The sequence below is a fragment of the Lemur catta genome, chromosome 11 (assembly GCF_020740605.2).
Source record: "Lemur catta isolate mLemCat1 chromosome 11, mLemCat1.pri, whole genome shotgun sequence".
NCBI classification, from domain to species: Eukaryota; Metazoa; Chordata; class Mammalia; order Primates; family Lemuridae; genus Lemur; species Lemur catta.
In genome coordinates this window covers 19,801,568-19,815,679 of record NC_059138.1, presented here as the reverse complement: position 1 = coordinate 19,815,679, position 14,112 = coordinate 19,801,568, and the positions used below count along the sequence as shown (strand labels likewise).

Genomic DNA, 14,112 nt, shown 5'->3' with positions numbered 1-14,112 from the left:
GAAAAGAAAACATGTGGAGGAGTAGATGAAAGAAGATTGCAAAATGTTTTTAATTGTAAGATTTGGATAATAGACTCATGGGTTCATTATGTCATTCTTTCTACTATTGAGTATGTTTGGCAATAATATAATAAAAAAGCAAAATAAATTAAGCCAAAAAAATTCATACTCTTGAATACCCTCTCAATTTCCCTGAACATCTCTTGCTTTATAGGACTCACTTGGCAAAACCTCAATCACAATGGAATTCAATTCTCTACTACTCTGATCCTGTACCCATAAAGCTAAATGTAGCTAAAGAAAAAGGACATGCTAACTTGTCTGTCTTTATATTCCTGACCTGAAATGGAACCTTAATTTGGCCCAATAGTCGTACTAAATTTCTTTAGTCCACCTCCCCTCCCATTTTCATAGATGACTATTTTATACTTTTCTCCTCAGACACCTTCAACACTTCCACCCATCCATCCTCCCTTTCTGCTAATGATCTTGCTTCCTATTTCACTTAAAAAAAGAGTAAAACAATCATAAGAGAACTTCCACCACCACACGTACCCACTAGCATATAGCATATCGAGAATTTTGTTTTATTTTTTTGAGACAGAGTCTCACTCTGCTGCCCAGGCTAGAGTGCTGTGGCATCAGCCTAGCTCATAGCAACCTCAAACTCCTGGGCTCAAGCAATCCTTCTGCCTCAGCCTCCCGAGTAGCTGGACTACGCATGTGCCACCATGCCTGGCTAATGTTTTCTATATATTTTTAGCTGTTCAGATCATTTCTTTCTATTTTTAGTAGAGACAGGGTCTCTCTCTTGCTCAGGCTGGTCTCGAACTCCTGACCTCGAGTGATCCTCCTACCTCGGCCTCCCAGAGTGCTAGGATTACAGGCGTGAGCCACCACATCCAGCCAATTTTATTTATTTTTAAAATTAATTTTTTAGAGATGGGGGTCTTACTATGCTGCCCAGGCTGGTCTTGAATTTTTGGGCTCTAGTGATCCTCCCACCTCAGCCTCCCAAGTAGCTGAGACTGCAGGTGAGAGCCACCACACCTGGCTCAATAGGTTTTTAAGTGGGTGCACATTCATCAAACATTTTCATTTCTTACAGGCTACTTTTTATTGATATATAATTCATATAACATGAAATTCACTCTTTAAACAAGTCAGTGGTTTTTGGTATATTCACAGATATATGCAACTATCACCACTAATTCTGGAGCACTTTATTACCCCCAAAGGAAACCCTATATCCGTTAGCAGTTACTCCCATTCCTCCCTTCCCACAGCCCCTGGCAACCACTAATTTACTTTTGGTCACTATGGATTTGCCTGTTCCGGACATTTAATACAGATGGAGTCATACAATATGTGGGTTTTGTGTCTGGCTTCTTTTGCTCAGCATAATGTTTTCAAGATTCATCCATGTTGTAGCACGTATTAGTATTGTCCTTCTTTCCTTTATATGGCTGAACAATATTCCATTGTATAGATATATCTATTTTGTTTATCACTTCATCCACTGATAAATGTTTGGATTGTACTTTTTGGCTATTATGAATAATGCTACTATGAAAATTTGTGTAGAGGTTTTTGTGTGCACTTAGATTTTCAATTATCTTGGGTATATATCAAGAAGTAAAATTTCTGGATCGTATGGTAATTCTATATTTGAGATTTTGAGAAACTGTCAAAATGTTTCCCAAAATGGCTGCACCATTTTACAATCCCACTAGCAACATATGAGGGCTCCAATTTCTCCACATCCTAGCCAATATTTATTATTGCCTGTCTTTTTTATTTTAGCTATTCTAGTGAATATGCAGTTGTATCTCATTGTGGTTTTGATTTGCATTTCCCTAATGACTAATGATGTTGAGTAGCTTTTCATATGCTTATTGGCCATTTGAAATAGCTATTCATGTCCTTTGCCCATTTTTTAAATGTGTTGTCTTTTTGTTATTGTGTTTTAGGAATTCTTCATATATTTTTGATATATATATATTATATATACTTGACACACCCCATTATCAGATATATGATTTGCAAATATTGTCTCCCATTGTGTGGGTTGTCTTTTCACTTTCCTAATTCTGTTCTTTGGAACAGAAATGTTTTTAATTTTGATGAGGTCCAATTTATCTATTTTTCATTTTGTCGCTTATACTTTTGGTGTTATATTTAAGAAGCCATTTTGTGTGTTTTGAATGAAGACTTTCCCCTATATATTCATTTGTCTTTTTCATTTATCCATCTGGCATTTCCAGCGAAATTGTGAATTTGGAGGGCACCAAATAAAATATCAGGATCATGGAAAGAGTTTTTATCCATTTATTTATAGTTCACCTTCTTCCAAACCAGCTTGAGAAAGAGTAGGATTTTCATAAAGTAGCATTCTGAATTGATACAGTATTGACAGAACAAAACCTGTATGAATATTCTTTATCTTTTTTGCATATTTCTTATTTTACCAGATTGAAGCACCTCAAAGGCCAATGTAATTTCTCATCCCTCTTTATATCCTCAGCACTTTGCATAGTACCTTTGAATTCAGAAGACACTCAGTGTGTGTGTGTGTGTGTGTGTGTGTGTGTGTGCTTGCGCACTTTAATGATTATAATTATGCCCAAGCACTAGTTGATTCCATGGAAAGATTAAGCCTAGAAAGTAGGCATAGGCCCATGCTATGAAACAGCTCTCAGGAGTTACGGTATGCTGTGATTCCCTCTTCATCTGTTGCCCACAATCATCCTCAGTAAATCTACAGCATTCTGGTTTACCTGAAATACTATATGGGGAGTCCCATCCTCAGGGATGGCATCGCTCCATTAAGGGTACCAAGAGACCTATACCTGGAGATGCTCTGTTTGACCTGTTTTTCCTGTTCATATTGTATAAGCAGAGCTTGAGATGTGTGTGGGAGAATTACAGCTCTTTGATTATACATAATTCTATATATTTTCCTTGTTTTGGAGTGAGTGCAGGCATCTAAAGAGCACCTGATACAATATCTTCTCACTGTCATTTTCTCCTTGCTAGAAGTTCTCTTCTATTCAACAAATATTTATCGAGTAACCCCGTGGAAGGGTTGGGCACTGGAGCTGGGCAATGCGGAGAATAGCATAGGCCCTACTTCAAAGCAGTTTATAATCTGGTGATACGGAGTTAGGGGAGATGGCAGAGGGACATGGTGGGAATCATTAGTAATAGAGAGGGCCAGAAGGAATGCTTGATTATGGAAGTAAGACCAAACCCCAAATAGTTATAATACAGAGTAGACTCAGATACATTCATTGGAATGGGAGTATGGCCGGAGTTGGGAAGAAACCATTCTGATCTGTTTTAGTTTATTTTGTTGCTCTCACCCTTAGCACCTAGTATAGAATTGTTCACTTAGTAATTTAACAAATATTTATTGAACATCTACCGCGTACCAGGTACTGTTCTAGGTGCTGAGGATGTAGCAAGGGGTTTATATTGTAATGAGTGGGACAGAAAATAAACAAAAAAGAACTTCAGAAAGTGACACGTGGACTAATGTGACTAAGTTTGTGTGGTAGTTACATAAAAACCTCTCACCTGACTGACCTTTTGGTTCTTTTTGACTCATACTCTAAAGTCATGCTTGTTTCGCCACAAATCATAGGCCCTTGAGTAACACGGGCACTAAAAACATCAAGGAATCAATACAGGCAACTGAGTTCAACCCACTCATTTTGCAGAGGAGGAAATGGCCCAGAAAGCTAAGAAGGAGGCTTGCGCCATGTTCAGGAGCAGTTTTGGGCAAAAAAACACCCCTTCTCATTAGCAAGTGAAGTTCAGATTTTGGATGTTTTCTAGAATAACTTGTTTTCTCAGAGATTTTCACTTCTAAGTTTATTATCAGGTAAGTACAAGAACATCACCAACAAGAATAAGGTAATTATCATAAAAATTTCTGTGAAATACTTTTCAAATTTTTGATCCAAAAAAAGCCAAGTTCAATAGAATATTGTTGTTGACATTATTGAATGGATTCAGTCTTCTTCTGGTGTTCTATTGTTTTACTTCAAAAGTTCTTCCCCTACCTCTTTTTAAAATTGTGGTAAAAAATATATAACATTAAATTTACCATTTAAACCATTTTAAGTGTACAATTCAGTGTCATTAATTACACACAATGTTGTAAAACAATCACCAATATTTATTTTCAAAAGTTTTTCATCACCCCAAACAGAAATTCTATAACCATTAAGCAAACACTCCCCATACCTTCCTTCCTCCATCCTCTGGTAACCTCCAATTTACTTTATTTTTATTTTTTTGAGACAAAGTCTTACTCTGTTGTCCAGGCTAGAGTGCAGTGTTGTCATCATAGCTCACAGCAACCTCAAACTCCTGGGCTAAAGTGATTATCCTGCCTCAGCCTCCCAAGTAGCTGGGACTACAGGTGCTCACCACCATACCAGGCTAATTTTTCCTTTTTTTTTTTTTTTTTTTTTGTAGAAATAGGATCTTGTTGTGTTGCTCTGGCTGGTCTCAAACTCCTAGCCTCAAGTGATCCTCCCACCTCAGTCTCCCAAGAGCTGGGATTACAGCCGTTAGCCCCTGTGCCTGGCCCTTTGCCCATTTTTTAATTAGGTTGTTTTGTTTTTTGTTGTTGAGTTTTAGGAGTTCTTTATATACTCTTGATAGTAAACCCTTATCAGATATAAGATTTGCAAATATTTTTTCCCATTCTGTGGGTTGTCTTTTCACTTTCTTCATAATATCCTTTGATGCATAAAAGTTTAAAATTTTCATGAAACCCAATTTATTTTTTTCTTTTGTTGCTATGCCTTTGGTGTCATATCTAAAAGTTTGTTGCCAAATCCAAGGTCATGAAGATTCACATCTATGTTTTCTTCTAATAGTTCTATGGCTTTAGCTCTTATATTTAGATCATTGATCCATTTTGAGTTAATTTTTATATATGGTGTGATATAGAGGTCCAAGTTGGTTCTTTTGCATGTGGAAATCCAGTTGCTCCAGTATCATTTGTTGAAGAGACTATTCTTTCCTCATTGAATGGACTTGGCACCCTTGTAAAAACTGGCCATAGGTGTATGAATCACTGCCTGTTTTTAATGGGGTATGTTGACTACTGTTTTTAATTTCATTGTTACATGGCATTCATGGTTTGTATTCCTCCAGGAATGCCTTAAGTCTATGAGACTTTGGTTATGTTCCTCTTGTACATGACTATGTTTTTCCCTGAGAGATTTCCAGGTTTATTTGCAACTTCACCAATGTATAATACCGTGAGTCTGACTCCTTTTACCTGCCCAAGTTTTTTGCCTTTATGTGGATGAAATTATCCAGCCCATGTTTCACTTTTCTTATGCTAACATTCTGTGACACTTGGGTTATACTGACCTTGCAGTGTTTTTCTTACTCAGTATCCTGTTTGTTTACACGATCTGTTCCGTACTTCCTCTGCTCATGTCTTACTTTCCTACCTACACTAACATTGTGACTGAATTGTGTACCCCCTCCAAATTCATATGTGGAAGCCCTAACCTCCAGTGCCCCAGAATGTGACCATGTTTGGAGATATGGCCTTTAAAGAATTAAGTAAATTAAAAAGAGGCCATTAGGGTGAACCCTAATCCAATTTGACTGGTATTCTTATAAGAAGAGGAGATTTGGACACACAAAGAGATACCAGGGATGTGTGTGCACAGAGCAAGGATACCGGCTTCAGATCAAACCAACCTGGCCAATGTCTTGGTCTTAGACTTCGAGCCTCCAGAATTCTGAGAATATAAATTTAAGACAGTTTGTGGTATTTTGTTATGGCAGCCCTAGCAAACTAATACACCTAGGAGATGAATACAGGTGGAAGAAAAAGTACCATTATTTTCATAATCTTCTAATTGAAATTTAGCATTTCCATCAATTATAAATGTAGGCAACAAACCACAGTAGTATTAACTGTACTAAAACTCTCTCACCAATGGAAATCCAGATATTTTCATATCCAATTATGGTTACTGCAAATTCATTGAAACATTGTTTATTCCCTATTTTAAACTACAATAGTTATTAGACTCCCATTTGACTTATTATTTAATGTGGTAAAGAGGCATATTAATTACTATGTCATAAGTTCTTTTAATATTTTGATAGCTATATTCAGTAGAATTGGTTCCCTTTGTAATCCTATACATTTTATTTTATGCATTAAAAATTATTTTGCAAAAATGTCCATAGGCTCTACCAGGCTGATAGAGGTTAAGAACCTCTGATCTAAGTAGTAATATTTTCATGGAGAAACCAAAACAGTGTCCTGGGAACAAATTCCTCAGGGCAGATAAAAGTCAGTGGGACTTTTTCAACATACTGTGCAGTGTGGTTAACATGGGTAGACCCAGATCCACTCAGACCTTGACCAGTCATGTTTCCCATTTTGAGAATTCCCCCTCCCCCCCCAACTTTTTGTTTTTTCTTTTTTGAGACAGAGCCTTGCTCTGTCACCCTGGCTAGAGTGCAGTGGTGTAATCATAGCTCACTGCAGCTTCAAAATCCTGGGCTCAAGCGATTCTCCTGCCTCAGCCTCCTGAGTAGCTGAGACCACAGGAGCCTGCCACCATGCCTGGCAATTTTTCTATTTTTTGTAGGGATGGGGGTCCCAGTCTTGCTCGGGCTGGTCTTGAACTCCTGACCTCAAGCGATCCTCCTGCCTCAGCCTCTCAGGGTGCTAAGATTATAGGTGTGAGCCACTGCACCCGCTCGAGCTAGGTTTTTTTTGTGCAGATGGGGTGTCACTATGTTGACCAGGCTGGTCTTGAACTCCTGGCCTCAAGTGATCCTCCCGCCTTGGCTTCCCAAAGTGCTGGGATTACAGGCATGAGTCATGGCACCCAGCCTCTTTTTTTTTTTTTTTTTCAGTGAAAAATTGTTCATATGCTGAAGGCTACTCCAACTTTGTTTTTATTTATTTGGAATCCTTGACTTTCTTTAACACCTTTTTGTTGTGCTTTTTAAAAAAGTTATATTTTAAACTTACAACGTGCTGATTTGGGGCTGAGAGATCTTTGCTTATTTTTTTCACCGATGGTGACAAAAGAATGGCTGCAGGTTAAAAAAAAAAAAAGAATAACAAAGTTCTGTTAAAAAAAGAATAACAATGTATAGAGCTCTCCAAGACATATTGTATAAAAGAACAAAAAGCCATCTGTAGAATACATTCTGTACAATTCCATTTATGTAATAAACAAAAATAGAATACCTACATAGATCTACATATGTGTATGTATATACATAGAAAAAGATCTGGAAGGATAGATATCAAACTGTTAACAGTCTTTGGCAGAGGAAAGTACAATCAGGGGAAGGGGGATGGGGGAAGGGGAGAGTTTCATTTTTTCTATATATTCTTCTATTTATTGAAGATTATATGATAAGGAAGTATTCATTATTTTTTAAATTAAAATTTAATTTTATAATTTAAAACTTATTCAATAACTTAAAAAACTGGCCAGGCACGGTGGCTCACACCTATAATGCTGGCACTCTGAGAGGCCAAGGTGGGAGGATCCCTTGAGGTCAGGGGTTCGAGACCAGCCTGAGCAAGAGGGAGACTGTCTCAACTAAACAGAGAAAAAATTAGCTGAGTGTGGTGGCATGAGCCTGTAGTCCCAGCTACTCGGGAGGCTGAGGCAGGAGGACTGCTTGATCCTAGGAGTTTGAGGTTGCTGTGAGCTAGGCTGATGCCACGGCACTCTAGCCCAGGCAATAGAGCGAGACTGTCTCAAAAAAAAAAAAAAAAAAAAAACCTTAAAAAACTGCAGTTTGATTCTGTGTTAGTCCTTGAGTTACAAAACACTGCTAAAAGACCATTGTCTTTATAATTGATGGTTATAAAACCATGTGACTTAGTGCTAGAACTATATTGCATTTAAATCATAGTCTAAACAGAAATTCCAAACTTTAATTATAGTGCTCTTAAACACACATAATGTGACATGGTAGATCTTTAATGAGGCAGGTGGAAGATATTTTGAAGCAGAGGTCTTTTCCCTGAGGCTGCTGTTTATAAGCACCTTCACCCATGGCAGTGAACAGCCTCCAGCATAAATTCTCAACTCAATTCACTGTAGCTGGAGCGATTTTTGAAAACATAAATCTGATCATGTCACCTCTCTGCTTAAAGACTTCAATGGCCCTAGCTCCATTAGGATTCAATCCAACTCCTTGATGAAGTTTACCTTTTCAATGTCATCTCAATCAGACTTGTTTCACTCCTTTCCCACTCCAGAAGGGCACATAATGTCTCACCTCTTATTTTGTGACACTACCAGTGGTTGATGTTCAATAGGTAGATCTCTTAATTCATTAGCGACTGCAAAATGGTGATATTCTATCATTCTTTGTTTTTTACATGGAATACTCCTAAAGAGAAAAATTTCCGTCATCTATTTGCTTACTCAATGGTACAGTTTCTTTAGAACATTTACCATTTATTAATTTTGGTTCTCATATTTTAGAGCCATAGAATTTTTTTTTCAGGTCTCAACATTGTCATAAGCAATGTGTTATAATGCTTAATGGCTAAAATACCTCTTCCTGCAGGGACTGGCAGCAGGAGAAAAAGGAGACAGGGCTAGTGTCGATTTGAAATCTGCACGCCAAGAACCAAGGCGTTTATGTCTTCAGCTTTAGCCGTGTTTCTCTTTTTTTCCTGCACAACGACGTAAGGTTCTCCTTACAAAAGGAAAAAAAAAATCCATCATATCTAAGGACCTTGAAAAGTTTTTGTTTTCTCTGAGAAATTTAATATAAAACATCAGTGAATAGTTTGTGTTTTCCCACTTTGCATTGCGCTCAGTAAGTTCAAAGGCAAAATTTGTTTAATTTTGGAACAATCGGAATTCCTCATCTGCATATCTACATTTTTCTTTAATCTCAATCTTCCGTACCTGTTCCTGCCTTTTATTTAATTTCACATTTCCATTTGACTATATATATTCTAAGCTGATTAAAATTTTCTACGAGCAGAAAAGGGTTGATCGAACAATATCATTTGCATAGCCATCAGTTATTATGAGTGTACCTTTTCCTTGGCACTCTACACACTGCCTTGTGTTATTTGAAAAATCTTTACTAATTAGCCAGAAGTAGTTTCTTGGGGTTTTAATTTGTATTTCTAAGATTATTGGTGAGACTGTTTGTTTGCTTGGGACGTGGCTTATAAAGGGAGTAATTCAGCCAATCTAATTAAACGACAAATGAAACCCAGAAATGTCTCATTCTTACATTTAAGCTTTGACTCCGCCCCCGGGTCCCCCTCTCCTCTCCCAAGCGATCCTTTTGTGTGTGTCAACCGTTAGGGAATGGGATGTTAGTCTGCAAAGCTGGCGGAACACTGTACTGCCCCCAAATGTGTGTATTATGTGCAATCGTGCGTCTGACAGCAATGTTTATGGGAAAGAGTTCCAGGATCCTAACCTGCCCGCAGCACTGGCCAGCGCCGGGAGTCCTTCTGCAGGCGTGGCCTCTCTCGCTCGGCCTTCGATTGGCCCGCCTGGCCCCACTGCGGTTGATGCGAGAGATGAGTGGCTGCTTCTGCCTTTCTCTCCCCCCACTTTTTTTTTTAGCCATAGCTATGGTTACCACGTCTCTCTCCGCCTCCCTTCATCTGCCAAGAAGACGACTGGCCATTGGCTGCCTTGGCCAAGGCGATCAGTCATTGGCCTGTGGCGGGACCGGGCGCTCCCCCTTCGCCTGTCTCCCGGGTCTCTTGAGGAGCCCAGGAAGGAGGCTCCACTGGTGCCGCCGGGTTAGGGGCTCCCGGGACCGGGCTGCGGCAGCCGTTAGCCGGTCATGTCGGCCGCACAGGGCTGGGACAGGAACCGCCGGAGGGGCGGAGGCGCCGCCGGCGGTGCTGGCGGAGGTAGCGGGGCCAGCGGGGGCAGCGGGGGTCGGGGCACTGGCCAGCTCAACCGCTTCGTGCAACTCTCCGGGCGGCCGCACCTGCCAGGTGAGTTGGGGCACTGACAGCTTGCGGGCACGGCTGGCCTTTTCTCCCTGGCTTTCTTTTCCTTTGGAGAAGGAAAGGCAGGCCCCACGCATAGCAGGACTGGGGATCAGAGAAAAGGGAAGGTGTCTTTGAGGTCAGGGAGGGGAACGGGAGCATCACGAAGAAAAGTATTTTTGCTCTGTTGAAAGCGCTGTGCTGAGAGTTGTGTTTTCTTTTCAAAGGAGAGGCTGCTGTCTCTGACATTCCCAAATGTTTCGCTTACTGGGTTCCCACATCTCTTCCCCTTCCGCAGTTTGGTCTTGTAAAAGAAAGACATTGACGCCTACTTGTGGGAAATTGTTTCAAAAAGGACGCCAAATTAAGGAGAGAAGAGGGAAGCGCATTCCAAGGAGTGATTTTGTAAAATCCACCCCGAGTGTGTAAGAGTTAGGCATTCTGAAACGGGGGTGGGGGCTGGGGGGTGTTGGTTGGGGAATGTGTGGGAAAGAGAACCAAGAGAATTAGGGAAAATTAGTTGAATTATTAATATTTTGGCATGTCCAGAGACAGAATGGATAATGGTGTCTAGATTTTAAGGGGAGAAAAAAGAAGAGAAAGAATATACTCAGTGACAAAATTATTGTGTGTCCACCATATAAAAGCAAATGAGAATTGGGAGAGTGTACCCCATACAATTGTTTCACATTTTGGGCTACAATACCCTATTCTTGTGGTCAGATGCCTTAAAAAATACAAATCAAGTGGATATGTATGTGTAGACAATTTTAAAGAGATATATTTGTGTGTAAATATTCAGTCTAGCAGAAGAAAGGTAGGGGATTAAATAATGCACAGAATGTCAAATGTTATATTGGGCAAGCTCATTTTTACCAAGAAAAGAACTGTCAGGAATGCTGTGTTAATCATTCACCATGTTTTTTTGTGAATAGTGTTGAATTTGACTTTATCAGTGATATATTTTGTTTAGCTGATGAGTTTTGAGAACATGATGAATTATTTTTTTGACTTGTGTTTATGATGGTGCCTTGTACTTCTAAGTGGTCGAAAATTATTATTTGATTAATTTGGAAATAACAAAGGGAATTTAGCAAATCAGTGAGGCAATTGCTTTAGTTTGTGATGAGGTTATTGATGTGTGCTAGGAATATTCATTAACCTATTTATATGCACCATTAAAATTAAATTGAGGCATTTGTAAGTAGTCAAATATATAATATGCCAAGAGTTGGCTTTCAGATGATAATATCAGACTGGGCATCCTAGAAATATGGAATTTTTAACATGAAAAAGACACAGGGAGAAATCTTTTTTCTTATCCCAAATTAATAACAGAAAGATTTTAGTGTATTGACAGCTTAGAAGATAAATATCTTAGCAAGGACTATAACCAATTTGTCCTCTACTACCACAAATCTTTAGGTCTTTGGTCTTTGATCATGGATTAATTATTATATCGTGGGCTCCATGTGGGCATTTTCAGGCTCCTAGAACCTGGGTGGTGCACTTCCCCGCTGCTACCACCTGATGGCAGTGGAAGCCATGATTTCTGATGAGGGGCTTCGGTGTGGCGTTATCTCTGCATTCCCTTAGCACACACAAGGCCAAGCACAGGCATTTGTCCAGAGGTAAAGATAAACGTGTCTAAACTGAAAATTTGTGAAGCAGGGTCATGAGCCTCTTTTTTCTGCTTCCTTGACTAATATTTCATTCCTCCTTTCTTATGTAGGCATCCTCTTTTCCTCCCTCTCAAAATTCGGAAACATCTGATATCTCAGTATATACTTTGAAATTGTTTCATACCAATTAGTTATTCACCCAGGTATTGCTTTCTAAGCACTACCCCCCCCCCCACTTTTCTCTCTTGTATTTTGAGAGGTTTAAAAAGATTTTAGGTGTTGGAGAGGAATAGGAATGTCTAGTCCTGTTTTATGGCTGACCCTGGAAGTAAAATATTTTTTTTAGTGTACTATGGTTAACTTTCTCTATCCTTTGACCACTAATGCCATTTTCCATTTTTCATCTTTCTCTACCAACACTTCCAGATGCTGAGTACCCAGAACCCTTTCTTAGTTTTTGCATCTCTACCCTCCATCCAGCCCCGGATGAAACAAAACAACCTGGTCTTCCTGGCGTGTTCTTTCTCTTTCCATGATAGCATTATCTTTGTCCATCCAGTTATGCGAATCTGAAATTTGGACATCCTTCTTAACATTTTTCTCTCCCTTGCACTTTGTGTGTATCATAAATAAATCAGTATTTATTTTACTTCTTCCGTAACTCTGGTCTATGCTACCATCATTCCTAACTTAGGTCTCCTTCAGTAGCTTTCTAAGCACTATTCCTGCTTCTACTCTTGCCCTCCAATTTGTATAGCACACTAATCTCTTTTGCAAGCACAGCTCCATTCTCATCCTTGCTTACAGCCCTCAACTGGCTTTCCATTGGTCTTAGGGTAAGGCAAAAATCCTTGATATGACCGAAAAGGCACCACATGGTCTGGTGCCTCTATAACAGTTAATCCTGTATTATGTTCTCTTGCTCTTTGATCTTTTCCTACCTCCTTGGACGTATGACATATCATACTTCCTCCTGCCCCAGGGTCATTGCACATGCTATTCCATCATCCAAGAGCCTTCTTACTCCTCATTCCATTCTCTTAACTCCTCTTCCATTGCATCTCAGCTTGATCACAGTTCAGGGAATCCTTCCTTGACCCTTATGACTGTTAAGTCTCTTCTCCCTATACACACTCATAGCATCATGTGGTTCTCCTTGGGCACACTTACTATTTGTATGTGATTCCTTGATTTGCATGATTCGATAATCCTGGGATAAGTATATATTATATATAGCATATATCTATATATGCACACATATACCACACATATACATATCTCTTCTAAAATTCTAAATTAATACATTGGCATTATGTGTAAAAACATTAGTGTCTAGTGCATTTGATTAGTGGTTCAATCCCCTTTAGTCCCACTCATTCTGGACAAATAGGTAAAATCAAAATTTTAAACATGTAAAGCAGTGAACTAGACTCTGCATTCATTGTGACAGCACAAATGATATTTTGTGAAACCTTGTTTGAGCAGCTTGCCTTTCTGCTGTTTTCTACAATACAGTAGTGATTATGTGTTTGCCTTGTAGGCCAAGAAATTGGTAGATAGCTTCTTACTCTTGAATTTTTTACTAACTCATAATCTCTATACACCCACTAAAGAAGTTCTTTTTGTAGAATACGCAGATAGAGCTCAGGAGCAAGGGAGGCGTGGAGGTAGTGGAATTCAAATTACTGTTGTGATTTAACTGTGTGTGTTTGGTTAAATACAATGTATTAGCTGGGAAAACAGCTAAACATTTTTGCTAACATAGGAACTGAAAAACTGATACAGAGGAGGAAAAATGTAACAATTAGTAGCATTTTGTTTCCTGTCCTGACCGTGCTTTTCCTGGGGTGAACTAAACCTACTGATTTTTTTTTTAAGATTTTTTTTTTTTTCCTTTGGATCTAATATACTGAGAAAGAAATGGGAGACTTTTGAATATTAACAAGATCCATTTTAGGAATGTTTTGGGTTGCGTATTAGCCATTCTGGAACACAAGAACAGGATTGTAATAAAATGGAATGGAATGGAAAGGAAAAAAATGAATAAATAAAGGTCAGTAAAGGTAATACTGAAGTCTTAACTTAAAAATTCATATTACTTGAATATGTGTAAAAATTCAAATGGTTCAAAAGAACATATGGTAAAAGGCAAGTTTTCCTTCTATCTTTGACCCCAACTAATTAGCTTCCTTCCCTAGAAGCAACCAATGATAAATTTCTTGTGTATTTTTTCCAGGTGTGTGGGGGTTGGAGATGGTAGTATTGCTTTGTTTGGATGGGAATTTAAAATGTTTACCGTCTTGCTAATACAGTGATACAATGAATATCCTTATAAATATATAATTTGCATATGAGAGTGAGCCTGTCTTTAGGATAAATTCCTAGAAGTATAATTTCTGGGTCAAAGGATATATATGATTTAAACTTTGATGGATACTGTCAAATTGCCCTCCAGAGATGTTGTATCAGTTTATGTTCCACTGTTGGTGTTTATGGTGC

General features: G+C 38.8%; 1 protein-coding gene across 2 annotated transcripts in view; it reads left to right on the top strand.

Annotated features, from left to right (window-relative positions):
* The first annotated feature begins 9,706 nt into the window (after window positions 1-9,706).
* KLHDC10 (kelch domain containing 10) overlaps window positions 9,707-14,112 on the top strand; it is a 51,650-nt gene continuing 47,244 nt past the window's right edge. The window contains exon 1 of one of the 2 annotated variants that reach the window (XM_045565502.1): window positions 9,707-9,997. In XM_045565502.1, coding sequence (XP_045421458.1) covers window positions 9,841-9,997 — 157 coding nt within the window. In that variant the 5' untranslated portion in view covers window positions 9,707-9,840. The remainder of the gene's footprint in view (window positions 9,998-14,112) is intronic. The other variant, XM_045565503.1, reaches the window with a different exon arrangement.